At 43.9% G+C, this 26,232-nt stretch overlaps 1 protein-coding gene across 1 annotated transcript in view; it reads right to left on the reverse strand.

Moving 5' to 3' along the window:
• Window positions 1-26,232, reverse strand: part of LOC139275862 (NXPE family member 3-like) — a 62,323-nt gene that overhangs the window by 24,414 nt on the left and 11,677 nt on the right. Inside the window, exons 2-5 of the mRNA XM_070893068.1 lie at window positions 25,540-25,717; window positions 23,550-24,337; window positions 23,049-23,122; window positions 13,760-13,969 (exon numbers count right to left, since the gene is read on the reverse strand). Coding sequence (XP_070749169.1) covers window positions 13,760-13,969; window positions 23,049-23,122; window positions 23,550-24,337; window positions 25,540-25,656 — 1,189 coding nt within the window. The 5' untranslated portion in view covers window positions 25,657-25,717. The remainder of the gene's footprint in view (window positions 1-13,759; window positions 13,970-23,048; window positions 23,123-23,549; window positions 24,338-25,539; window positions 25,718-26,232) is intronic.

Genomic DNA, 26,232 nt, shown 5'->3' on the forward strand with positions numbered 1-26,232 from the left:
TAAGCTGATACCATACGGTATTTGTGTGCCTTTTGATTAAAATGGAGTCCTGGCCCTTCCAGAACTTTCTGCATTTTTGCAGCCAGCTTATTATGAACAGCTAAACCTGCTGTTAGATGGCTGATGGTTATCAGACAGCTAGGAGACAAGTCATGCTGAGACAAGTAACCCCCCATGGTGCTCTCCTATTGTCTACACTACAGGAGTTCCATGTCACCCCACCCTTATCTTCTAGCCATTATCTCTTTCCGAGACCTCATCCATTTGAAGCAAACAGGTAAACTGACCAGGAAATTGGATAATCCTGATACAATACAAGACAGGTGATAGCCCATTACCTATGACTCATGGAGTAATGGCCGTTTGGCTTTCTGATAACCCTGACAAAAGGAAATATCTTGACACCATTAACTCTTTATCTGTATTCACTGACTGTGAGACAGAGCAATACACAGGGAGAGGCCAGAACTTGGGTTTTACTGTATAAATATCTTGTGAAGCTGTACCATTGCGGAGGTTTCATTTTGCCCTTGACTGAGTGAAACCTACCCTTGCGAGCAAGTAAATTAAAAGGGAAACTTCCATCGGAGCTGTAAGTGTCGGAGTCATTCTTTTCTGAGGTCGAGATTTCGACACTATGAAGGCCAACATACCATTTGCCTTCTTCACCGGCTGCTGTACCTACATGCCAACTTTCAATGACTGATGAAGCATGACACCCAGGTCTCGTTGCACCTCCCCTTTTCCTAATTTGCCGCCATTCAGATAATATTCTGCCTTCTTGTTTTTGCTCCCAAAATGGATAACCTCACATTTATCCACATTACACTGCATCTGCCATGCATTTGCCCACTCACCTAACATGTCCAAGTCACCCTGCAGCCTCTTAGTGTCCTCCTCACAGCTCACACCGCCACCCAGTGTAGTGTCATCTGCTAACTTGGAGATATTACACTCAATTCCTTCATCTAAATCATTAATATTTATTGTAAAGAGCTGGGGTCCCAGCACTGAGCCCTGCGGCACTCCGCTAGTTACTGCCTGCCATTCTGAAAAGGACCCGTTTATCCTGACTCTCTGCTTCCTGTCTGCTAACCAGTTCTCTATCCACGTCAGTACATTAACCCCAATACCATGCGCTTTGATTTTGTACACCAATCTCTTTTGCGGGACCTTGTCAAAAGCCTTTTGAAAGTCCAAATACACCACATCCACTGATTCTCCCTTGTCCTCTCTGCTAGTTACATCCTCAAAAAGTTCCAGAAGATTCGTCAGGCATGATTTCCCTTTCATAAATCCATGCTGACTTGGACTGATCCTGTCACTGCTTTCCAAATGCACTCCTTAATGATTGATTCTAACATTTTCTCCACTACTGATGTCAGGCTAACCTGTATATAATTAGCCCTTTTCTCTCTCCCTCCTCTTTTTAAAAATGGTGTTACATTAGCTACCCTCCAGTCCATAGGAACTGATCCAGAGTCGATAGACTGTTGGAAAATTATCACCAATGCATCCACTATTTCTAGGACCACTTCCTTAAGTACTCTGGGATGCAGACTATCAGGCCCCGGGGATTTATCGGCCTTCAATCCCATCAATGTCCCTAACACAATTTCCTGCCTAATAAGGATATCCTTCAGTTCCTCCTTCTCACTAGACCCACTATCCCCTAGTAAATTCGGAAGGTTATTTGTGTCTTCCTTCGTGAAGACAGAACCAAAGTATTTTGTTCAATTGGTCTGCCATTTCTTTGTTCCCTATTATAAATTCACCTGAATCCGACTGCACTAATCTTTTTCTCTTCACATATTTATAGAAACTTTTGCAGTCAGTTTTTATGTTCTCTGCAAGCTTCCTCTCGTACTCTATTTTCCCCCTCTTAATTAAACCTTTTGTCCTCCTCTGCTGAATTCTAAATTTCTCCCCATCCTCAGGTTTGTTGCTTTTTTTAGCCAATTTATATGCCTCTTCCTTGGTTTTAACACTATCCTTAATTTCCCTTGTTAGCCACGGTTGAGCTGCCTTCCCCGTTTTATTTTTACTCCAGACAGGGATGTACAATTGCTGAAGTTCATCCATGTGATCTTTAAATGTTTGCCATTGCTTATCCACCATCAACCCTTTAAGTATCCTTTGCCAGTCTATTCTAGCCAATTCACGCCTCATACCGTCAAAGTTACCTTTCCTTAAGTTCAGGACCCTAGTTTCCGAATTAACTGTGTCACTCTCCATCTTAATAAAGAATTCTACCATATTATGGTCACTCTTCCCCAAGGGGCCATGCAAAACAAGATTACTAATTAGTCCTTTCTCATTACACATCACCCAGTCTAGGATGGCCAGCTCTCTAGTTGGTTCCTCGACATATTGGTCAAGAAAGCCATCCCTAATACACTCCAGGAAAACCTCCTCCACCGCATTGCTACCAGTTAGGTTAGCCCAATCAATATGTAGATTAAAGTAGCCCACGATAACTGCTGTACCTTTATTGCACACATCCCTTATTTCTTGTTTGATGGATAGTAGTAAGGATTTCCTTCAGTTCCTTCTTTTCGCTAGACCCTCGAACCCGTAGTATTTCCGGAAGGTTGTTTGTGTCTTCCTTAGTGAAGACAGATCCAAAGTATTTTTTCAATTGGTCTGCCATTTCTTTGTTCCCCATTATAAATTCACCTGGTAAAGCATTAAAGCTGAAGGACAGACTCGGGTGTGTGACCCAAATAAGCGTTCTTTATACAAATGCACGGATTATAAGGAATACATTGAATGAACTGCAGGTGCAAATTCAACTTAGAGGCTATGACATGGTAGCGATTACTGAGACATGGCTGCAAGATAGTCAGGGCTGGGAATAAATATACCCGGTTACAAGGTCTACAGGAAAGGTAGGGAAAAGGGTAGAGTGGAGGAGTAGCTTTAGTGATTAAGGATTAAAGCTCTTCAATGATGAGAAGATATAACAAGAGGTAAGCAGGCTATAGAGACTTTATGGGTAGAATTGAGAAATAGGAAAGGATTTAAGACTGTAGTGGGAGTTGTGTATAGGCTGCGTGGTAACAGCTGTGAAGTGTTAGATTGTGTAATTACAGACATTAGACAAACATGTAGTAAAGGCAGAGTTGTTTTCACGGGGGATTTTACTTTTCATATAGATTGGGATAAGCGGATTAGCACGTGTCAGAAAGCTAGTGAATTTCTTGAGTGTATCCGGGAAATTTCTGTGCAAAAATATATCCTGGAACTAACAAGACAGCAGGCCATATTAGATTTAGTAATGAGTCATGAGCCAGATTTAGTTACCAGCCAAACTGTGAGTGAACTTTTATCTAATAGCGATCGTAACATGATCGAGTTCAATGTAATGTTTGAAATGGAGAAATGCGAAAGAGTAAAATGACAGAGGGTCAATGGGAGATGGTCAAACAAGAATTGAATGTGATACAGAGCCAGTTTATACCCCTGAGGGGCAAGAGTGCTACTTGATAAAAAAAACACCATGGACGACTAAAAGAGGTAAGAGACAACATAAAACGAAAAGAAAAGGCATACAAAAATGCAAATGCGAGCACAGATCCTGGCGAATGGGAGCGTTACAAAGATCAGCAAAGGGTGACAAAACAGCCACTAAGAGCTACAATAAGGGAGTATGAAAGGAAACTTGCAAGGGATATCAAAATCAACACAAACATTTTTTACAATTATATTGGGAAAAGAGGGTGGTCATGAGCAACTGATATTGTCGATGGTAATAGGGAAATGGAGTACATGCTGATCAATGAATTTGTGTCAGTATCTATGGTACAGGAAGAGGATTACATGCCGGAAATCCCAAGGAAACTAATATTGAATCAGGGACAAGGACTAAACAAAATAACAGTAATGAAGAAAATAACGGCACTAAAGAGTGATAAATCCCCAGGCCCGGATTATTTCCATCCATTCCATGAGTACATTCCAGATGCCCCAACTATAATCTTCCAAAGTTCTCTAGATTCAGGAACATTACTTTAGATTGGAAAATTGTGTCTGTCACTCCGTTATTTAAAAATGGTGAGAGAGGGAAACCAGGGAATTATCGATCAGTTAGCCTAACATCTGTTGTCGGGAAATTAAGGATAGGTGACTGATCATCTTGAAAATTTTCAACTAATCAGAGAGCCAGCATGGATTTGTAAAAAGTCGTCATCATCATCATCATCATCATAGGCAGTCCCTCGGAAATCGAGGAAGACTTACTTCCACTCCTGAAGTGAGTTCTTTGGTGGCTGAGCAGTCGAACACGAGAGCCACAGACTCTGTCACAGGTGGGACAGATATTCGCCGAGGGAAGGGGTGTGTGGGACAGGTTTACCGCACGCTCCTTCTGCTGCCTGCGCTTGACCTCATCACACTCTTTGCGTTGAGACTCAAAGAGCTCAACACCCTCCCGGATGCACTTCCTCCACCTAGGCCGGTCTTCGGCCAAGGACTCCCAGGTGTCAGTAGTGATGTTGCACTTTATCAGGGAGGCTTTGAGGATGTCCTTGTAATGTTTCCGCTGTCCACCTTTGGCTCATTTGTCATGAAGGAGCTCCGCATAGAGCATTTGCTTAGGGAGTCTCGTATCTGGCATGCGAACTATGTGGCCTGCCCAGCGAAGCTGATCGAGTGTGGTCAGTGCTTCAATGCTGGGGATGTTAGCCTGGATGAGGACACTGATGTTAGTGCGCCTGTCCTCTCAGGGGATTTGCAGGATCTTGCGGAGACATCGTTGGTGATATATCTCAAAGCGTCTTGAGGTGTCTTCTGTACATCGTCCAAGCCTCTGATCCATACAGGAGGGCGGGTATTACGACAGCCCTGTAGACCATGAGCTTGGTGGTAGATTTGTGGGCCGGGTCTTCGAACACTCTTTCCTCAGGCGGCCGAAGGCTGCACTGGCGCACTGGAGGCGGTGTTGAATCTCGGCATCAATGTCTGCTCTTGTTGATAAGAGGCTCCTGAGATATGGGAAATGATCCACATTGTCGAGGGCCATGCCATAAATCTTGATGACTGGGGGACAGTGCTGTGCGGCGAGGACAGGCTGGTGGAGGACCTTTGTCTTACGGATGTTAAGCGTAAGGTGAATACATCGACTACATCCTGGAGTTCAGCCTCAGAATGTGCGCAGACACAGGCATCATACGCATACTGTAGCTCAACGACAGAGGTTAGGGTGATCTTGGACCTGGCCTGAAGACAGTACAGGCTGAACAGCTTCCCACTGGTTCTGTAGTTTAGTTCCACTCCAGCGGGGAGCTTGTTGACTGTGAGGTGGAGCATGGCAGCGAGAAAGATTGAGAAGATGGTTGGAGCGATGACACAGCCCTGTTTGACACCAGTCCGGATGTGTATTGGATCTGTAATGGATCTGCTAGTAAGGATCACGGCCTACATGTCGTCGTAGAGTACGCGAAGGATGTTGACAAACTTTTGGGGGCATCCGAAACGGAGGAGGACGCTCCATAAGCCCTCACGGTTGACAGTGTCAAAGGCCTTTGTAAAATCGAAAAAGGCCATGTATAAGGACTACCGCTGCTCCCTGCATTTTTCCTGCAGCTGTCGCGCTGCAAAGATCATGTCCGTTGTGCACGATAGGGGACGAAATCCGCACTATGATTCCGGGAGGAGCTCCTCGGCCACAGGGAGAAGACGGTTGAGGAGAACTCTAGCGGCAACTTTCCCAGTGGCTGATAGCAGGGAGATTCCCATGTAGTTGCTGTAGTCGGATTTGTCCCCTTTTTTAAAGATAGTCATGATCACTGCATCTATGTGATCTCCCAGCATGCTCTCCTCCCTCCAGATGAGAGAGATGAAGTCATGTATCCGGGCCAACAGCGCCTCTCCACCATACTTCAATGTCTCAGCAGGGATTCCATTCGCATCCGTAGCCTTGTTGTTTTTAAGCTGCCCTATGGCTTTCCCTACCTCGTGCAACGTTGAGGTTTCACTGAGGTGGTGGCGGGTCGCATGGAGTCGAGAACACTCGAGTCAAAGGCAGAGTCTCGATTGAGGAGATCGTCAAAGTGCTCCTTCCAGCGGGCCCTGACAGTCTTGTTGTCCTTGATGAGTGTTTCCCTGTTCTTGGCCAGGAGCAGGGTGAGGCCTTGGGAGTTTGGACCGTAGGTGGCCTTGACTGCGATGAAGAATCCTCACATATCGTGGCGGTTGGCCAGTTGTTTTATCTCTTGCGCTTTCTCCATCCACCACCTGTTCTTTAGGTCCCGGGTTTTTTGTTGGACTTCAGCCTTGAGCCATCTGTAACGTTGCTTTGCTGCTCCCGAGTTGGGTTGTTGCTTGAGGCTCAGAAATGCTTTGCGATTACAATCTATTAGTTCTTGGATTTCTTGATCATTTTCATCAAACCAATCCTAGTGTTTCCTGGTTGAGTGACCAAGTGTCTCTTCACAGGTACTGGTTATAGAGGCCTGGAGTCCAGACCAAGCACTGTGGGCATTCAGCATCTCAGGGTTATCAAGGCGCGCCAGACTAGCTGTGAGGCGCTGGTTGTATAGGGCTCTCTTAGCTGGGTCTTTAAATGCCCCGGCATTGACTTTTTTGCGGCACTGCTTCTGCTGTCCCCTCTGCTTTAGGGCTATGTTAATGTTGATGATGGATCGGATTAGGCGGTGGTCCATCCAGCGGTCATCAGCTCCTATCGTGGCGCGGGTAATGCACACATCCTTGCAATCCATAGCTTGGATGATGACATAGTCGAGCAAGTGCCAGTGTTTGGAGCGAGGGTGTTGCCACGATGCCTTGTATTTGTCCCTCTGGTGGAACAGGGTGTTAGTGATGAGGAGTTCATCTGGTGTCGGGAAATTAAGGATAGGTGACTGATCACCTTGAAAATTTTCAACTAATCAGAGAGAGCCAGCATGGATTTGTAACAAGTAGGTCATGCCTGACAAACCTGATTGAAATTTTTGAAGAGGTGACTAAAGTAGTGGACAGGGGAACGTCTATGGATGTTACTTATATGGACTTCCAGAAGGCATTTAATAAAGTCCCTCACAAGAGACTATTAACTAAAGCTGAAGCCCATGAAATTGAATGCAAATTACAGACCTGTTTCGGAAATTGGCTGAGCGGCAGGACACAGAGAGTAGGGATAATGGGCAGCTACTCTAATTGGCAGGATGTGATTAGTGGTGTCCCGCAGGGATCTGTGTGGGGGCCGCAACTATTCACACTCGCTTCTGAGCCAGGGACTGGAACACAAAAAAGTCTACGCTGACACTCCAGTGCAGTGCTGAGGGAGCACTGCACTGTCGGAGGTGCCGTCTTTCAGTTAAGACGTTTAACCGAGGCCCCGTCTCTTCTCTCATGGCACTATTTTGAAGAAGAGCAGGGGAGTTATCCCCGGTGTCCTGACCAATATTGATCTCTCAATCAACATAGCAAAAAAACAGATTATCTGGTCATTATCACATTGCTGTTTGTGGGAGCTTGCTTCTGCGCGAAGTGGCTACCGCGTTTCCTACATTAGAACAGTGACTACACTCAAAAAGTACTTCATAGGCTGTAAAGTGCTTTGAGACGTCCGGTGGTCGTGAAAGGCGCTAGATAAATCCAAGTCTTTCTTTCTTTCCTTTTATATTTATCAATGACTTTGATGATGTGATAGAAAGCCACATATCCAAGTTTGCCTATGACACAACGATAGGCGGCATTGTAGGCAGTGTAGATGAAAGCATAAAATTACAAAGGGATAGATTAAGTGAATGGGCAAAAACTGTGTCAAATGGATTTCAATGTCGGAAAATATGAGGTCAGCCACTTTGAACCTAAAAAGCATGGAACAGGGTGCTATCTAAATGGTGAAAAGCTAAAAACAGGGGAGGTCCAAAGAGACTTGGGGGTGCAGGTACATAGATCATTAAAATGTCATGAACAGGTACAGAAAATAATCAAAAAGGCTACTGGAGTACTGGTCTTTAGAACAACAACAACAGCTTGTATTTATATAGCACCTTTAAAATAGTAAAGCATCCCATGGCGCTTCACAGGAGTATTATAAGACAAAAAATTTGACACCGTGCCAGATAAGGAGAAATTAGGGCAGATGACCAAAAGCTTGGTCAAAGTGATAGGTTTTAGGAATGTCTTAAAGGAGGAAAGAGAGGTAGAGGTTTAGGGAGGGAATTCCAGAGCCTAGGCAACATAAGGCACGACCACCAATGGTTGATGGATTATAATCAAGGATGCTCAAGAGGGCGGAATTAGAGGAGCGCAGATATCTCGGGAGTTGTGGGACTGGAGGAGATTACAGAGATAGGGAGGGGCGAGGTCATGGAGGGATTTGAAAACAAGGATGAGAATTTTGAAACCAAGGCAATGCTTTACAATCTTCGAGCACAGGAGTGATGGATGAACGGGACTAGGTGCAAGTTAAGCCACGGGCAGCCGAAGTTTGAATGATCTCAAGATTAAGTAGGGTAAAACGTGGGAGGTTAGCCAGAAGTGCATTAGATTAGTCAAGTCGAGAGGTAACAAAGGCATGGGTGAGCGTTTCATGGAGCTGAGCTGAGGCATGGGCTGAGACGCTCCATGTTACGGGGGTGGAAATAGGCGGTTTTAGTTATGCCGTGGATATGTGGTTGGAAGCTCATTTCCGGGTCAAGTGTGACACCAAAGTTGCGTACAGTGTGGTTCAGCTGAAGACAGATGTTAGGGAGAGAGATGGAGTCAGTATTTAGGGAATGGAGTTTATGGAGGGGACTGCAAACAATGGTTTTCATCTTCCCTATATTCAATTGGAGAAAATTTCTGCTCATCCTAAACTGGATGTCGGACAATCAGTCTGACAACTTAGAGACCATGGAGGGGTCGAGAGCAGTGGTGTTGATGTAGAGCTGGGTGTCGGCAGCGTACATGTGAATACTGATGCTGTCTTTTTAGTATGATGTTGCCAACAGGCAGCATGTAAGTGAGAAATAAAATGGGGCCAAGGATCGATCCTTGGGAAACACCAGAGGTAACGATATGGGAGTGGGAAGAGAAGTCATTGCAGGTGATTCTATGGCTACGACTCGATAGATAAGAATGGAACCAGGCGAATTTAGTCCCACCCAGCTGGACGACAGTGGAGAGGCATTGGAGGAGGATGGAGTGGTCAACCATCTCAAAGGCTGCCAACAAGTCAAGAATGACAAGGAAGTAAAAGGTAGAAGATACAAGGGGTAGATTAGGAAGAATAGATTGACCCTGGAGGGAGTGCAGTATAGGTTCACTGGAATGATACCCAGATTGCAAGGGTTAAATTACGAGTAGGTATTAGACAAATAAGCGTTGTATATCCTAGAATTTAGAAGTTTAAGTGGTGATTTGATCGAAATTTTCAAGATATTAATGGGAACAGACAGGGCAGATAGAGAGAAACTATTTCTGCTGGTTGGAGAATCTGGTTGGAGGACAGGGGGGCATAGCCTAAAAATTAGAGGCAGACCTTTCAGGAGTGAAATTAGGAAACACTTCTACACACAAAGGGTGGTAGAAGTTTGGAACTCTCGCCCGCAAATGGCAATTGATGTTAGATCAATAGCTAATTTTAAATCTGCATTAATAGACTTTTGTTAACCAAAGGCATTAAGGGTTTTTGGGCATAGGAGGGTATATGGAGTTAGGTCGCGGATCAGCCATGATCTCATTGAATGGCGGAACAGGGTTGAGGGGCTAAATGGCTTACTCCTGTTCCTATGTTACGATTCATGGGATGTGGGTGTCGCTGGCAAGGCCAGCATTTATTGCCCATCCCTAATTACCTTCAGGAATGTGGTGGTGAGCTGCCTTCTTGAACCGCTGCAGTCCATGTGGTGAAGGTGTTGCCATAGTGCTTGTTAGGTAGAGGGTTCCAGGAGTTTGACCCAGCGACAATGAAGGAACAGCGATATATTTCTATGTAAAGATGGTGTATGACTTGGAGGGAAACTTGCAGGTGGTGGAGTTCCCAAGCACCTGCTGCCCTTGTCCTTCGAGGTGGTAGAAATCACGAGTTTGGGAGGTATGTCAAAGAATATCGATGAACAAATATTTTGTATCGGTCTTCATGGTAGAAGATATTAAAAGCATCCCAATAATTGATAATGGGCTATTGGGTGGGGGGAACTTAAAACAATCACTATCACTACAGAAAAAATACTCGGCATACTAATGGGACTAAAGGTGCAGAAGTCCCCTGGACCTGATGGCCTGTATCCCAGGGTCTTAACAGAAGGGGCTGCAGAGACAGTGGATGCATTAGTTGTAATTTACCAAAATTCCTTGGTTTCTGGCGAGGTCCCATCACATTGGAAAACCGCAAATGTAACACCGCTATTTAAGAAAGGAGGGAGACAGAAAGCAGGAACCTATAGACCAGTTAGCCTAACATCTGTCATTGGTAAAATGCTGGAGTCTATTATTAAGGAAGTAATAGCAGGACATTTAGAAAATCCTAATACAGTCAAGCAGAGACAGCATGGTTTTATGTAAGGAAAATCATGTTTGACAAATTTGTTGGAGTTCTTTGAGGATGTAATGAGCAGGGTGGATAAAGAGCAACCAGTATATGTTGTGTATTTGGATTTCCAGAAGGCATTTGATAAGGTACCACATAAAACGCTACTGCACAATGTAAGAGCTCATGAGGTTGGGCGTAATATATTAGCATGGATAGAGGATTGGCTAACTAACAGAAAACAGAGAGTCGGGATAAATGGATCATTTTCAGGTTGGGAAATTGTAACTAGTGGGGTGCGACAGGGATCAGTGCTGGGATCTCAATTATTTACAATCTATATTAATGACTTGGCTGAAGGGACCGAGTGTAATGTAGCCAAATCTGCTGATGATACAAAGAAAGGTGGGAAAGCAAGTTGTGAGGAGGACGCAAAGAATCTGCAAAGGAATATAGATATGCTAATTGAGTGGGCAAAAATTTGGCAGATGGAGTATAATGTGGGAAAATGTGAGGTTATCCACTATGGTAGGAAAAATAAAAAAGCAAACTATTATTTAAATGGAGAGAGATTACAAAATGCTGAGGTACAGAGGGATCTATGGGTCCTTGTATATGAAACACAAAAAGTTAGCAATCAGGTACAGCAAGTAATTAGGAAGGCAGATTCGGAAAAGGGAAGGTGCAACGAGACCTGGGTGTCATGGTACATCAGTCATTGAAGGTTGGCATGCAGGTACAGCAGGCGGTTAAGAAAGCAAATGGCATGTTGGCCTTCATAGTGAGGGGATTTGAGTACAGGGGCAGGGAGGTGTTGCTACAGTTGTACAGGGCCTTGGTGAGGCCACACCTGGAGTATTGTGTACAGTTTTGGTCTCCTAACTTGAGGAAGGACATTCTTGCTATTGAGGGAGTACAGCGAAGGTTCACCAGACTGATTCCCAGGATGGCGGGACTGATATATCAAGAAAGACTGGATCAGCTGGGCTTGTATTCACTGGAGTTCAGAAGAATGAGAGGGGATCTCATAGAAACGTTTAAAATTCTGACGGGTTTAGACAGGTTAGATGCAGGAAGAATGTTTCCAATGTTGGGGAAGCCCAGAACCAGGGGTCATAGTCTAAGGATAAGGGGTAAGCCATTTAGGAGCGATATGAGGAGAAACTTCTTCACCCAGAGAGTGGTCCAACTACCACAGAAAGTTGTTGAGGCTAATTCACTAAATATATTCAAAAAGGAGTTAGATGTAGTCCTTACTACTAGGGGGATCAAGGGGTATGGCAAGAAAGCAGGAATGAGGTACTGAAGTTGCATGTTCAACCATGATCTCATTGAATGGCGGTGCAGGCTCGAAGGGCCAAATGGCCTACTCCTGCACCTATTTTCTATGTTTCTATGTTTCTATGAATGTTGCCCTTCATTGCAAGAGGGTTTGAGTATAAAAGCAGGGAAGTCCTGCTACAACTGTGCAGTGTGTTAGTGAGACTACACCTGGAGTACTGTGTGCCGTTTTGGTCTCCTTATTTAAGGAGGGATCTACTTTCATTGGAGACAGTTCAGAGAAGATTCACAAGATTGATTCCTGAGATGAAGGGGTAATCTTATTGAGAAAGGTTGAGCAGGTTGGGGCTATGCTCATTGGAGTTTAGAAGAATGAAAGGTGATCTATTGAAAGATTGTGAGGGGGCTCGACAAGGTAGATGCAGAGAGGATGATTCCCCTCGTGGGGGAATGTAGAACTAGGGGACATTGTTTCAGAATAAGTGGTCACCCATTTAAAATGGAAATGAGGAGGAATTTCTTCCCTCAGAGAGTCGTGAATCATTGGAAATCTCTACCCGAAAGATCTGTGTGGGCTGGGTCATTGAATATATTTAAGGTAGACAGATTTTTGAATGATAAGGGAACCAAGGGTTATGGCGAGCGGGCAGTTGAGGGAAGTTGAGGCTATCGTCAGATCATAGAAACATAGAAACATAGAAAATAGGTGCAGGAGTAGGGCATTCAGCCCTTCGAGCCTGCACCACCATTCAATAAGATCATGGCTGATCATTCAACCTCAGTACCCCTTTCCTGCTTTCTCTCCATACCCCTTGATCCCTTTAGCCATAAGGGCCATATCTAATTCCCTCTTCAATATATCCAATGAACTGGCATCAACAACTCTCTGCGGTAGGGAATTCCACAGGTTAACAACTCTCTGAGTGAAGAAGTTTCTCCTCATCTCAGTCCTAAATGGCCTACCCCTTATCCTGAGACTGTGTCCCCTGGTTCTGGACTTCCCCATCATCGAGAACATTCTTCCCGCATCTAACCTGTCCAGTCCCGTCAGAATCTTGTAAGTTTCTATGAGATCCCCTCTCATCCTTCTAAACTCCAGTGTATAAAGGCCCAGTTGATCCAGTCTCTCCTCATATGACAGTCCAACCATCCCTGGAATCAGTCTGGTGAACCTTCGCTGCACTCCCTCAATAGCAAGAATGTCCTTCCTCAGACTAGGAGACCAAAACTGAACACAATATTCCAGGTGAGGCCTCACCAAGGCCCTGTACAACTGCAGTAAGACCTCCCTGCTTCTATACTCAAATCCCCTAGCTACGAAGGCCAACATACCATTTGCCTTCTTCACCGGCTGCTGTACCTGCATGCCAACTTTCAATGACTGATGAATCATGACACCCAAGTCTCATTGCACTTCCCCCTTTCCTAATCTGCCGCCATTCAGTTAATAGTCTGCCTTCATGTTTTTGCCCCCAAAGTGGATAACCTCACATTTATCCACATTATACTGCAGCTGCCATGCATTTGTCCACTCTCCTCACCTGTCCAAGTCACCCTGCAGCCTTTTAGCGTCCTCCTCACAGCTCACACCGCCACCGCATAATATCTAGTAACTGATCTGCTCTTGTATCCATAGTATTTTTGTGGCTGGTCCAATTAAATTTCTGGTCAATGGTGACCCGCCAGCCCGTTGATGATGGGGAATTCGACAATGTAATGCCACTGAATTTCAAGGCGGGGTGGTTCGACCCTCTCTTGTTGGAGATAGGTCATTGCCTGGCACTTGCGTGGCGCAAATGTTACTTGCCACTTAAGTGAGTTATTTAAGATTGGTTGTTTTCATTAAGTTCAGTGAAGTTTCTCATCAGTAGTTTTCTAACTGCTTTTCTTGGTTCAAGTTTTTACTTGGGCCAATTATAAACGTATAATTGACAAATTTCAAGTGCATTTAAAGTGTGATCCATGTTACATGCAAAATGATAGACATAGCTAGAAAGACCAATTAACCAACCTAACCTGGAATAAATTGAGTCAAATATTCAAACCACTGACGCATAGTGGAATCTCCAAACAGATGAACTATTTTTCCATGAAGGCAGTCTGTAATTCTTTTAGGAGTGTCAAAGCGGCGAATATTGCAGGTCGTTGACATCCACTGGTCCTTATAATAAAAGCCCGATGGTGATGCCAAAGGCTTTCCAGGGACACATTCTCCCAGAACTCCGGCTGAAAATAAAGAGATCCAAGATACAGGAATCGTGATGCATTATACCTTCGGTTATCAGTACATTTCCATTTGGCAAATCACAGTTTCCATGGCAATGACAAATCCCAGCAGCACCATTAGTTGTTGCCACAGAAAGTATTACATAGCATTACATAGAATATACAGCACAGAAACAGGCTTTTCGGCCCAACCAGACCATGCCGGTGTTTATGCTCCACTCCAGCCTCCTCCCATCTTTCCTCATCTAACTCTGTAAGCAAAATCCTTTATTCCCTTCTCCCTCATATGTGTATCTAGCCTACCCTTAAATGTATCTATACTATTTGCCTCAACCACTCTCTGTGGTAGCGAGTTCCACATTCTCACCACTCTCTGTGTAAAAACATTTCTGCTGAATTCCCTATTTGATTTCTTGATGACTATCTTATATTGATGGCCTCTAATTTTGCTCTTTCCCACAAGTGGAAATACTCTCTCTGTCTACTCTATGAAAACCTTTCATAATTTTAAATACATTTATTAAGTCACCCCACAGTCTTCTGTTTTCAAGTGAAGAGACGCAGGCTGTTCATCCCTTCCTGATAGGTTCACCTCACATTTCGGGTATCATTCTTGCAAATCTTTTCTGCACCCTCCAGTGCCTCTACTATGATGACCAGAATTATACACAGTACTCCAAGTAAGGTCTAACCAATGTTCGATACAAGTTTAACGTAACTGCTTTATTTTTCAATTCTATCCCTCTAGAAATAAATCCTAGAAATACACACACACAAAAAAAATGATTCGAGCAGTATTCAAGTCAATGTTGTGTCATTGGGTAAGTCGGCCGACAATAAAAACATGGCGGCAGCGGCAGATCATTCTCCCCTTTAAGGGAAGCCGCACGGCCGATGCCTCAGCCTCAGTGGATCACCGGGAAAAAACAGATTTTGGCACCGCCAGGCGGGCCGAAGATTTTCAGAGGGGAATGTCGCCGTCGGGGGTGGCGGGGGGCGGTGGGGGGGGTAGATTAGCGGTGCGCACGGTGATGACGCACTTAACACGGATCGGCAGCAGCGGAGTAGTGGTGGTGGGGGGGGGGAGATCGAGGCACCGCCGGCAAACCTCGGAAGGGCAATTGGGCTATCAGCAGCCATTCCATGAAAAGTTGGCGGCCACTCCACTCCGCAGCGTGGCTGGTGATTTGTGGTGGTAACAGGCTGGAAGGAGAGGGGCAACTTCAGCCCCTGAGTATTCTCATTGATAATAATGGGAACACCGTTTGTACGAGCTCCCAATACTATCAATGAGAATACCCTCCAAAAACAAGAAACACAACACAATAAATAAAAACAATGAAATTGAATATAAATAAATGTTTTAGAAAAAATATTTTATTTGAATTTTTTTAATGTGTTAAAAATAAACTTACTTTAATGGACAGAGTTTTTAACATTAAAATTAGTGATTAAATTTAATTTTTTTATGTTTTAAAACTTACTCTGGAATCTTGTTTACCACACGTAAGGCAAATAGCCCAATCACTGCCCCACGGATGTCCTTCCTGTGGGGATGCATGCACTAAAGAACTTGCATTTGTGAGGCCTCTTTGGGTGGGTGCACACATCGTACGCACCCGGCGAGGCCACAATTTAATGTGGACCATATAGTCATGTCCCATTGAGTACAGCCTTTTGTACATGTGGCTGCCAAATAAAATGTCTTACTTTCTCCAGAAAATATGACGGAAACAAATAATTACAATTTTAAAGTTGCTCCTCACCCCTGACTTTTAACTATTGCCTTCTTTGGTATAGCTTCGAGTCCAGGTCTATCCCACTTCCCCTGAGAATAGAGGTTAGGTTAGGAAAGATGCTGCGAACTGGTTATCCTTCCTATACAATATAAACTGTTCACGGCTATGTATTGAATCTTGTTGCAATTGTATATGTCTTTGGTGAGACCACACCTGGAGTACTGAGATTTTGGTCTTCGTACCGAAGGAAGGGTATACTTGCCTTAGAGGTTGTGCAACAAAGGTTCACGAGTTTAATTCCTGGGATGAGAGGTTTGTCCTGTGACAAGAGGTTGAGTAAAATCGGCCTATACTCCCAGGCATTGAGAAGATGGAAAATTGATCCCATTGAAACATATAAAATTCTGAGAGGGCTTGATACTGTCGATACAGTGTGGTACAGGGGTCCATTCAAGTGGGGGGAGTAAAAAGAAACACTGTAGTGGTAGGGGACAGTATAATTAGGGCGATGGATACTATTCTCTGCAGCCGAGAGCGTGAGTCCTGAAGGCTGTGTTGCCTGCCCGGTGCCAGGGTTAAGGACATCTCCTGTGGGCTGGACAGGAACTTGGAGTGGGATGTGGAATCTATATGGGTAGAGCTGCAGAATACCAAAGGGCAAAAAACGTTAGTGGGAGTTGTGTACAGACCTCCAAACAGTAGTAGTGATGTTGGGGAGGGCATCAAACATGAAATTAGGGGTGCGTGCAATAAAGGTGCAGCAGTTATAATGGGTGACTTTAATATGCACATCGATTGGGTTAACCAAACTGGAAGCAATACGGTGGAGGAGGATTTCCTGGAGTGCATAAGGGATGGTTTTTTAGACCAATATGTCGAGGAACCAACTAGAGGGGAGGCCATCTTAGACTGGGTGTTGTGTAATGAGAGAGGATTAATTAGCAATCTCATTGTGCGAGGCCCCTTGGGGAAGAGTGACCATAATATGGTGGAATTCTGCATTAGGATGGAGAATGAAACAGTTAATTCAGAGACCATGGTCCAGAACTTAAAGAAGGGTAACTTTGAAGGTATGAGGCGTGAATTAGCTAGGATAGATTGGCAAATGATACTTAAGGGGTTGACTGTGGATGGGCAATGGCAGACATTTAGAGACTGCATGGATGAACTACAACAATTGTACATTCCTGTCTGGCGTAAAAATAAAAAAGGGAAGGTGGCTCAACCGTGGCCATCAAGGGAAATCAGGGATAGTATTAAAGCCAAGGAAGTGGCATACAAATTGGCCAGAAATAGCAGCGAACCCGGGGACTGGGAGAAATTTAGAACTCAGCAGAGGAGGACAAAGGGTTTGATTAGGGCAGGGAAAATGGAGTACGAGAAGAAGCTTGCAGGGAACATTAAGACGGATTGCAAAAGTTTCCATAGATATGTAAAGAGAAAAAGGTTAGTAAAGACAAACGTAGGTCCCCTGCAGTCAGAATCAGGGGAAGTCATAACGGGGAACAAAGAAATGGCGGACCAGTTGAACAAGTACTTTGGTTCGGTATTCACTGAGGAGGACACAAACAACCTTCCGGATATAAAAGGGGTCGGAGGGTCTAGTAAGGAGGAGGAACTGAGGGAAATCCTTATTAGTCGGGAAATTGTATTGGGGAAACTGATGGGATTGAAGGCCGATAAATCCCCAGGGCCTGATGGACTGCATCCCAGAGTACTTAAGGAAGTGGCCTTGGAAATAGTGGGTGCATTGACAGTCATTTTCCAACATTCCATTGACTCTGGATCAGTTCCTATGGAGTGGAGGGTAGCCAATGTAACCCCACTTTTTAAAAAACGAGGGAGAGAGAAAACAGGGAATTATAGACCGGTCAGCCTGACATCGGTAGTGGGTAAAATGATGGAATCAATTATTAAGGATGTCATAGCAGTGCATTTGGAAAGAGGTGATATGATAGGTCCAAGTCAGCATGGATTTGTGAAAGGGAAATCATGCTTGACAAATCTTCTGGAATTTTTTGAGGATGTTTCCAGTAGAGTGGACAAGGGAGAACCAGTTGATGTGGTATATTTGGACTTTCAGAAGGCTTTCGACAAGGTCCCACACAAGAGATTAATGTGCAAAGTTAAAGCACATGGGATTGGGGGTAGTGTGCTGACATGGATTGAGAACTGGTTGTCAGACAGGAAGCAAAGAGTAGGAGTAAATGGGGACTTTTCAGAATGGCAGGCAGTGACTAGTGAGCTACCGCAAGGTTCTGTGCTGGGGCCCCAGCTGTTTACACTGTACATTAATGATTTAGATGAGGGGATTAAATGTAGTATCTCCAAATTTGCGGATGACACTAAGTTGGGTGGCAGTGTGAGCTGCGAGGAGGATGCTATGAGGCTGCAGAGTGACTTGGATAGGTTAGGTGAGTGGGCAAATGCATGGCAGATGAAGTATAATGTGGATAAATGTGAGGTTATCCACTTTGGTGGTAAAAACAGAGAAACAGACTATTATCTGAATGGTGACAGATGAGGAAAAGGGGAGGTGCAAAGAGACCTGGGTGTCATGGTACATCAGTCATTGAAGGTTGGCATGCAGGTACAGCAGGCGGTTAAGAAAGCAAATGGCATGTTGGCCTTCATAGCGAGGGGATTTGAGTACAGGGGCAGGGAGGTGTTGCTACAGTTGTACAGGGCCTTGGTGAGGCCACACCTGGAGTATTGTGTACAGTTTTGGTCTCCTAACCTGAGGAAAGACATTCTTGCTATTGAGGGAGTGCAGCGAAGGTTCACCAGACTGATTCCCGGGATGGCTGAACTGACATATCAAGAAAGATTGGATCAGCTGGGCTTGTATTCACTGGAGTTCAGAAGAATGAGAGGGGACCTCATAGAAACGTTTAAAATTCTGACGGGGTTAGACAGGTTAGATGCAGGAAGAATGTTCGCAATGTTGGGGAAGTCCAGAACCAGGGGACACAGTCTAAGGATAAGGGGGAAGCCATTTAGGACCGAGATGAGGAGGAATTTCTTCACCCAGAGAGTGGTGAACCTGTGGAATTCTCTACCACAGAAAGTTGTTGAGGCCAGTTCACTGAATATATTCAAAAAGGAGTTAGATGAAGTCCTTACTACTAGGGGAATCAAGGGGTATGGTGAGAAAGCAGGAATGGGGTACTGAAGTTGCATGTTCAGCCATGAACTCATTGAATGGCGGTGCAGGCTAGAAGGGCCGAATGGCCTACTCCTGCACCTATTTTCTATGTTTCTATGTTTCTATGTTTCTATCCAGTTGTCGTGGTCCACGTGGAACCAACGACATAGGTAGGACAAAAAAGAGGTTCTGCTGAGAGATTCTGAGCAGCTCGAGGCCAAATTAAAAAATAGAACCACAAAGGAAATAATCTCTGGATTACTACCTGAACCATGAACAAATTTGCATAGAGTAAATAAGAGAGTTAAACACGTGGCTCAAAGACAGGTGTGGAAGAAATGGGTTTTGGTTCGTGGGACACTGGCAGCAGTACTGGGGTAAGAGGGAGCTGTTCCGTTGGGAAGGACTCCATTTGGAACGTGCTGGGGCTAGGGTCCTGGCGAACCGAATAACTAGGGCTGTCGAGAGGGCTTTAAACTAATTAGTGGGAGCGGGTGGGGGGGAGGCGGGGGAGGGTTCAGCTGAGTGAAAAATTTAAAAGTGAAAGAATAAGGAGAAGGCAATAGAGCTGGGTAGCACTGGGGAAATGAAAACCAGAGCATGACAGGAAGGGACAGAATGTATAAACATAAAGTTGAATCGGAAAGTGGGGTCAAAGCAGGAATGATGGTAAAATACAAATTTAAAAGCTCTCTATCTGACTGCACGCAGCATTCGTAACAAAATAGATGAGTTGATAGCACAAATAGATAAAATGAGTATGATCTGATAGCCATTACAGAGACGTGGTTGCAAGGTAACCAAGGCTAGGAACTAAATATTCAGAGGTATTTGACCATTCGGAAGGACAGTCAGAAAGGAAAAGGAGGTGGGGTAGCACGGTTAATAAAGGATGACATCAATGCATTAGTGAGAAACGATATTGGCTCAGAAAATCAAAATATTGAATTAGTTTGTGCGGAGATAAGGAATAATAAGGGGAAAAAGTCGTTGGTGGGCGTAGTCTATAGGTCCCCTAACAGTAGCTACACTATAGGACGGAGTATAAATCAAGAAATAATGGAGGCTTGTAAAAAAGGAACAGCAATAATTATGGGTGATTTTAACCTTCATATTGATTGGACAAAACAAATTGGCTAGGGTCGCCTTGAGGAAGAGTTCATAGAGTGCATCCGGGATAGTTTCCTTGAACAATACATTGCGGAACCAACTAGGGAGCAGGCTGTCTTAGATCTGGTACTGTGTAATGAGACAGGATTAATAAATCATCTCCTAGTAAAGGATCCTCTTGGAAAGAGTGACCATAACATGGTTGAATTTCAAATTCAGTTGGAGAGTGAGAAAGTTGGATCTTAAACCAGACGTTGAACAAATATTTTGTATCGGTCTTCACAGTAGAAGACACGAAAAACATCCCAATAGTGGATAAACAAGGGGCTATAGGGAGGAAGGAACTTAATACAATCACTAAAGAAGTAGCACTGATAAAATAATGGGATATAGACGGGCTAATTGGGTGGGCAAAAATTTGGCAGATGGAGTATAATGTGGGAAAATATGAGGTTATCCACTTCGGCAGAAAAAATAGAAAAGCAAATTATAATTTAAATGGAGAAAAGTTGCAAAGTGCTGAAGTACAGAGGGACCTGGGGGCCCTTGTGCATGAAACACAACAAGTTAGTATGCAGGTACAGCAAATATTCAGGAAGGCAAATGGAATATTGGCCTTTATTGCAAGGGGGATAGAGTATAAAAGCAGGGAAGTCCTGCTACAACTGTACAGGGTATTGGTGAGGCTACACCTCGAGTACTGTGTACAGTTTTGGTCTCCGTATTTAAAGAAGGATATGCTTGCATTGGAGGCTGTTCAGAGAAGGTTCACTAGGTTGATTCTGGAGATGAGAGGCTTGACTTATGAAGATACATTGAGTAGGTTGGGCCTATACTCATTGGAGTTCAGAAGAATGAGAGATGATCTTATCGAAACATGTAAGATAATTAGGGGGCTCGACAAGGTGGATGCAGAGAGGATATTTCCACTCATAGGGGAAACTAAAACGAGCGTTCATAGGGGCTGATTTTCATCAAGACCTGCGCCCGCCCAAGTGCCGCTCAGATGGCCGCCGAGGTACCGGATGGTATTTTGGGCGGGATATTCATGGCCGAAGTCCCTCGAAGGTCAGCAAGCAGCAAATGAACGACGTACACCGCCAATCTGGGTGGCAGCGGGTGGGAGGTCTCATTCTCGGCGGCAGAGGCGCTTGCCGCCCAAGTGCCACCGAGGATGGAGTCGGGCCCACGGAAGGTCGAAAAGCTGGAAAAAAAAATGTAAAAACTATCGGAACACCTCCAGGTGTTCACTTACCTTTAAAATGTTCACTTACCTTTTTTTCAGCTTCTTCCTACTTACCATCGGGGACAGACCAGCCTCCAGCCAGCAGTCCACCCCTGTTCTGCCGCCGAGTCCCGCTGACTCCCGCCCACAGGTATCTGGGAGCTCGGCGGGCGGGAGCTCAGTTGCACCACTCAGCCGTCTGCTGACATCAGCGGGCGGTTCCCGGCGGTTCTCTCCTCCCGCCCGCTCCTGGCCACCTCGAAAGTGGCACTGGGTGGGTCAGGAAGAGCAATGTCGTCAGAAGTGGGTGGTGAGTGATGAATTTCGGTCCCATAGACTCAGAATAAAGGGCCGCCCATTTTAAACTGAGAGTAGGAGGAATTTCTTCTCTCAGAGGATTGTAAATCTATGGACTTCTCTGCCCTGGATAGCTGTGGAGGCTGTGTCATTGAATATATTTAAGACGGAGATAGACAGATTTTTGAGCGATAAGGAAATAAAGGGTTATGGGGAGCAGGCAGGGAAGTGGAGCTGAGTACATGATCAGATCAGCTATGAAGTTATTAAATGGCGGAACAGGCTCGAGGGGCCAAATGGCCTACTGCTCCTCCTATTTCTTATGCTCTTGTGCTGAGATGTTGTTTCCCCTGGCTGGAGAGTGTAGAACTAGGGGCATAGTCTCAGGATAAGCCATTTAGAACAGGGATGAGGAGAAATTTCTCTACCTCAGAGGGCTGTGGATGCTCAGTCATTGCCTATGTTCAGGGATGAGCTCGACAGATTTTTGGACTCGAGGGCAATCAAGGGATATATGGATCAGGCAGGAAAGTGGATCTGAGGTAGATCAGCCATGAGCTTATTGAATGGCAGAGCAGGCTCGAGGGGCCGTATGGCCTACTCCTGCTCCTAATTTTTATGTTCTTATGTTTCCCTTCTATTTTTGAGTAACGACAACTGACTTTTACAACAGAAGTTGTGTTCTGCATTCTGAATGCATCTACTCAGATCTCAATAGAAACAGCAGCAACAAATTAATGTTTAGTAAAATACCTAACTGAAGTTGCAGTCCATGATTTATTTCCAATGTAACATCCTCCCAGGACTACTGGCAGGAACGTTGGTGCTGTCTTGCTGATGTCCACATACCTGCTCCCCAGAAACAAATTCCTTGGGGATGAATTTCACTTTCAGCAGTGGTAGAAAACAGGTGTCAGTGGATTGGTTGCCCATTATACACCCCGCCCAATGGCCCTTTCCAGTAACATCGATAACAGGTCCACAACCAGTAGTTTTTCATCTCTGCCCAAGGTGAAAATTACCCCCAATAATCTTCCAAATGTTGCAGCACCATTACTGCATCAAATGGGAAGTAAAACCATATTTATATTTATTTCTTCAGAGATGCGGTTAGCAACTTTATCTAATTTCATTAATTTCTCTGATTATAATTTGTAATATCCCACTTTATCAAGTTTAAGTTTGGATTTTCTACGCTGCAGGAAATGCACGTCATATTTTGAAAAGCCATAACATTATTCACACCACGTAAGAGCAATTTGATAAAAATGTGTCCCATTTATCGGTAAAAAACTTGAATTTTCAATTGAATGTTCTTCCAATGAATTTGTTTTTTTTAAAAAGCAGCTTAGAAATCCTACTTGCTCAAAATAATCTTGTACCCAGAACGATAATCTAATTCAGTAAACCACTACATGGGCATTAAATTACACCTTATTTGAAAAAGAGCCCCAAATTCCTGAGCATTTGCAGCAAAGAATTATTTCACTTTTCTGCTTAATCATACTCCAGCTAATGTAGCAAACCTTCAACTTATTTATCACAAACTTAAAGCTATCTTACCTGCCCGAGGTGAAGGCTCTACAGTTATATAACCTTTGGCACTGGGTAATATGGGCTTCTTGATGTTAACTTTACTGAAAATGTAAACATATTGTACATGAAGCTATTGTATCAATGTAAACATGAATACTTACAGGAGACAGCCCAAAACAAATTTCAGCTTTCTTATTCCTCAAACATTTATCTGAAATTTATTTCAACAGATCAAATGTATTACTGTCATTCTTTCCATGTATAACCAGTGTCAGTTTCGTTAATTAAGTTAACCTTTAAAAGACAAAGTGACATCAGTTATCTCCCTCTTGGTGATCCAAGCTTCCTACGGGTTGAACTTATGATAAGAAACAAATGGAATTCAGATTTGTTCTCACAATGTTCAAGTTTTTAATTGACATTCCAGTATTGGGAAGTTTGGTTCGAGAAGTCACACACATATCACAATCTGAGTCAGAACAGGAGAAGGAAAATCAATATATAAATAAAAGAATGTAAGTTATATACCTTTGGAAATAACGACCTTCTTCTCCAATTAAGAGTCCTTTCTTATATCCTCCTTTAGCATGGTTGATACGAGCAGCGCAGGGCAGTTCCTTTGGTCTGTAACAGAACCAGGGTTCCCCAGTCCTGGGATCAGTAAAGTTACAGAGCGGTTTAGTTTGAGGCAAACAAAGATTGCACACAGTGGTCTCTGAAGTACCCCCATATTTGAAGGCACTTTGAAAATACACTCTATCTGGCTCTTCCTCGCGTAGCCTTTCAAGTACTTGGATCCCTTCACTGGGATGAACCAGGGAAACAGACACTTCGACTTTGCCTGGCCAAGATAAATTAAAAGTTATATAGTAAAATCCATTTTGGTTATCTACAACTGTTCCCGCTGATCCGGCTTTTAAAGCTGGAGTGTGGATCCGGCCTTGGAGGTAGTCACCCCCATACTGCTTTGGGTGTCCTTCAAAATCATTCATACGCAGCATCACTTGTAACTGATCTCCAACATAGAAAGTCTTTCCAGAATTTAGAATAACAAAGCGAGCTTGTGAGGGGTCGCTGCTTTTCAGAAAGGGCACAGCAGGCTTGAGAGGTTTTGGCCATTCAATCATTTTCATAAGGATTGTCCCCTCTGACCTTTCTTCAGGGGTGAAGCTCTGATTCTGGTAACCACATTGCACCAATTGCTGTGTCCAAGGGGTCTTCTTTGGTTCCACTTTCTGCCTCATTGCAGAATAAATCTTTGGAGTTGGATATCTCCTCCATTTGGACTCTGATCCAGAAATTGAATGTTTATCAAACTATGAAAAGGAACAACATTTTAATAAATATGTTTTGTATTGTGATTGCATACATGTTATTTCCCAACATACACCCTCCTCCAGAGTTTAAATGGGGTAGAGGACAAAGGGATCTCGGGGTACAGATACACAATCAACAAAAGTAGTGATGCAGGCTAATAAGGCCATAAAAAGCAAACAAAGCACTGGGGTTTATTTCCAGAGGGATAGAATTGAATAGCAGAGAAGTGATGTTAAACCTGTAGAGACCACCATTGGGGCATTTGCACAGTTTTGGTCTCCATATTACACAATGATGTAGATGCACCGGGGAAGGAGCAAAAAAGATTTACAAGGATGATACCAGAGCTGAGAGGTTATACTCATCAGGGAAGATTGAACAGACTGAGCTCTTTACTCTAGAGAAGAGAAGGCTGAGGAGTGACCTGATAGAAATCTTTAAGATTATGAAAGGGTTTAATAGGGTAGATAGAGGGAAGATGTTTCCACCTCTGGGGGAGACTAAAACGAGGGGCCATAAATATAACATTGTCACTAATAAATCCAATGGGGAATTCCAGAGAAAGGTCTTTACCCTGAGCGTGTTTAGAATGTGGTACTCGCTAGCACAGGGAGTAGTTGAGCGAATATCACAGATGCATTTAAGGGGAAGCTGGATAAATACATGAGGGAGAAAGAAATAGAAGGTTATGCAGATACAGTTAGAGGAAGAGGGGTCGGAGGAGGCTCGTGTGGAGCATAATCACCGGCGTGGCATGTTGGGCCAAATGGCCTGTTCTTATGCTGCCCATTCTATGCAAAAAGAATGACTTGCATTTATATAGCACCTTTCATGACCACTGAACGTCGCAAAGCATTTTACAGCCAATGAAGTACATTTTTTATAAATTTTCATTTCCATGTAGTCAAAAAAGAATAAATGAAAGGTAGTTCAAATCACAGATTTCTTCAGGATTGCTACACCATAATTAAATGGGTTATATACTTAAATGAAGCAGCATGCATTAGGGGTTTTAGATTTTTAGACTGCATCTCAGACCAGGAGAGAAAACCAATCTGTAGAATGTGTATAATCAGTCAGCACTCCCACTCCTGATCATTATCCAATGACTTATGTTGAAAGAGTGTGTGTGGCATAGGGTGAGAACAGGTTGGGCTTCAGAGTCCACAAGAGAACCAATTGGTTTTACCATTTTACACACCTTTATAAGACGCAAGTTTAGAATCAGCATCAGCAGCGTCATCAGAATCAGCAATGTGAAAAGGGAGCGGAATATGGAGGAGGGAAGAGCAACTTTTTTTGTGGCTTGTTCATCCATACTGGAAGGTCACTGTGCACCAGTTCAGCATCAGTCTGTTTAGCACTTCTGCTTTGTAAATCTGCCACAAAAAACATTAATAATTTTAAGATCAACAAATCACTGGGACCTGATAGTTACTATTCGAGCGCCCGAAGGGAAGCCGCTGAGTTTAATTTCCCCAAAACCTCTAGACAGTGAAATTGTGTCAGAGAACTGGAGGGTGGCAAATGTGGCATCCCTCTAAAAAAAAAGAGACCATGAGAAGCCAGGTAATTATAGGCCAGTCAATCTTACTTTACGTGATGGTAAACTACTAACCTATATCACTAAGCACTTGGAGAAACACAAGTTAGTCAGTACTGATTTCTTAAAAGTAATTTACGCTTGACTAATATTTCTTCAATGAATTCTAACAGAGAGCATACATAAAGAATATACACTTTAGGAAGGGCATGAAGTGATTTAGAAAGGGCAAGAATGGTTCCAGGGATGAGGGATTAGTTACGTGGATAGACTGGAGAGGCTGAGGTTGTCCGTTTTGGAGCAGAGAAGGCTAAGAGGAGATGTGATAGAGGAGTCGAAAGGTTTAGATAG

The sequence above is a fragment of the Pristiophorus japonicus genome, chromosome 11, assembly GCF_044704955.1.
Source record: "Pristiophorus japonicus isolate sPriJap1 chromosome 11, sPriJap1.hap1, whole genome shotgun sequence".
NCBI classification, from domain to species: Eukaryota; Metazoa; Chordata; class Chondrichthyes; family Pristiophoridae; genus Pristiophorus; species Pristiophorus japonicus.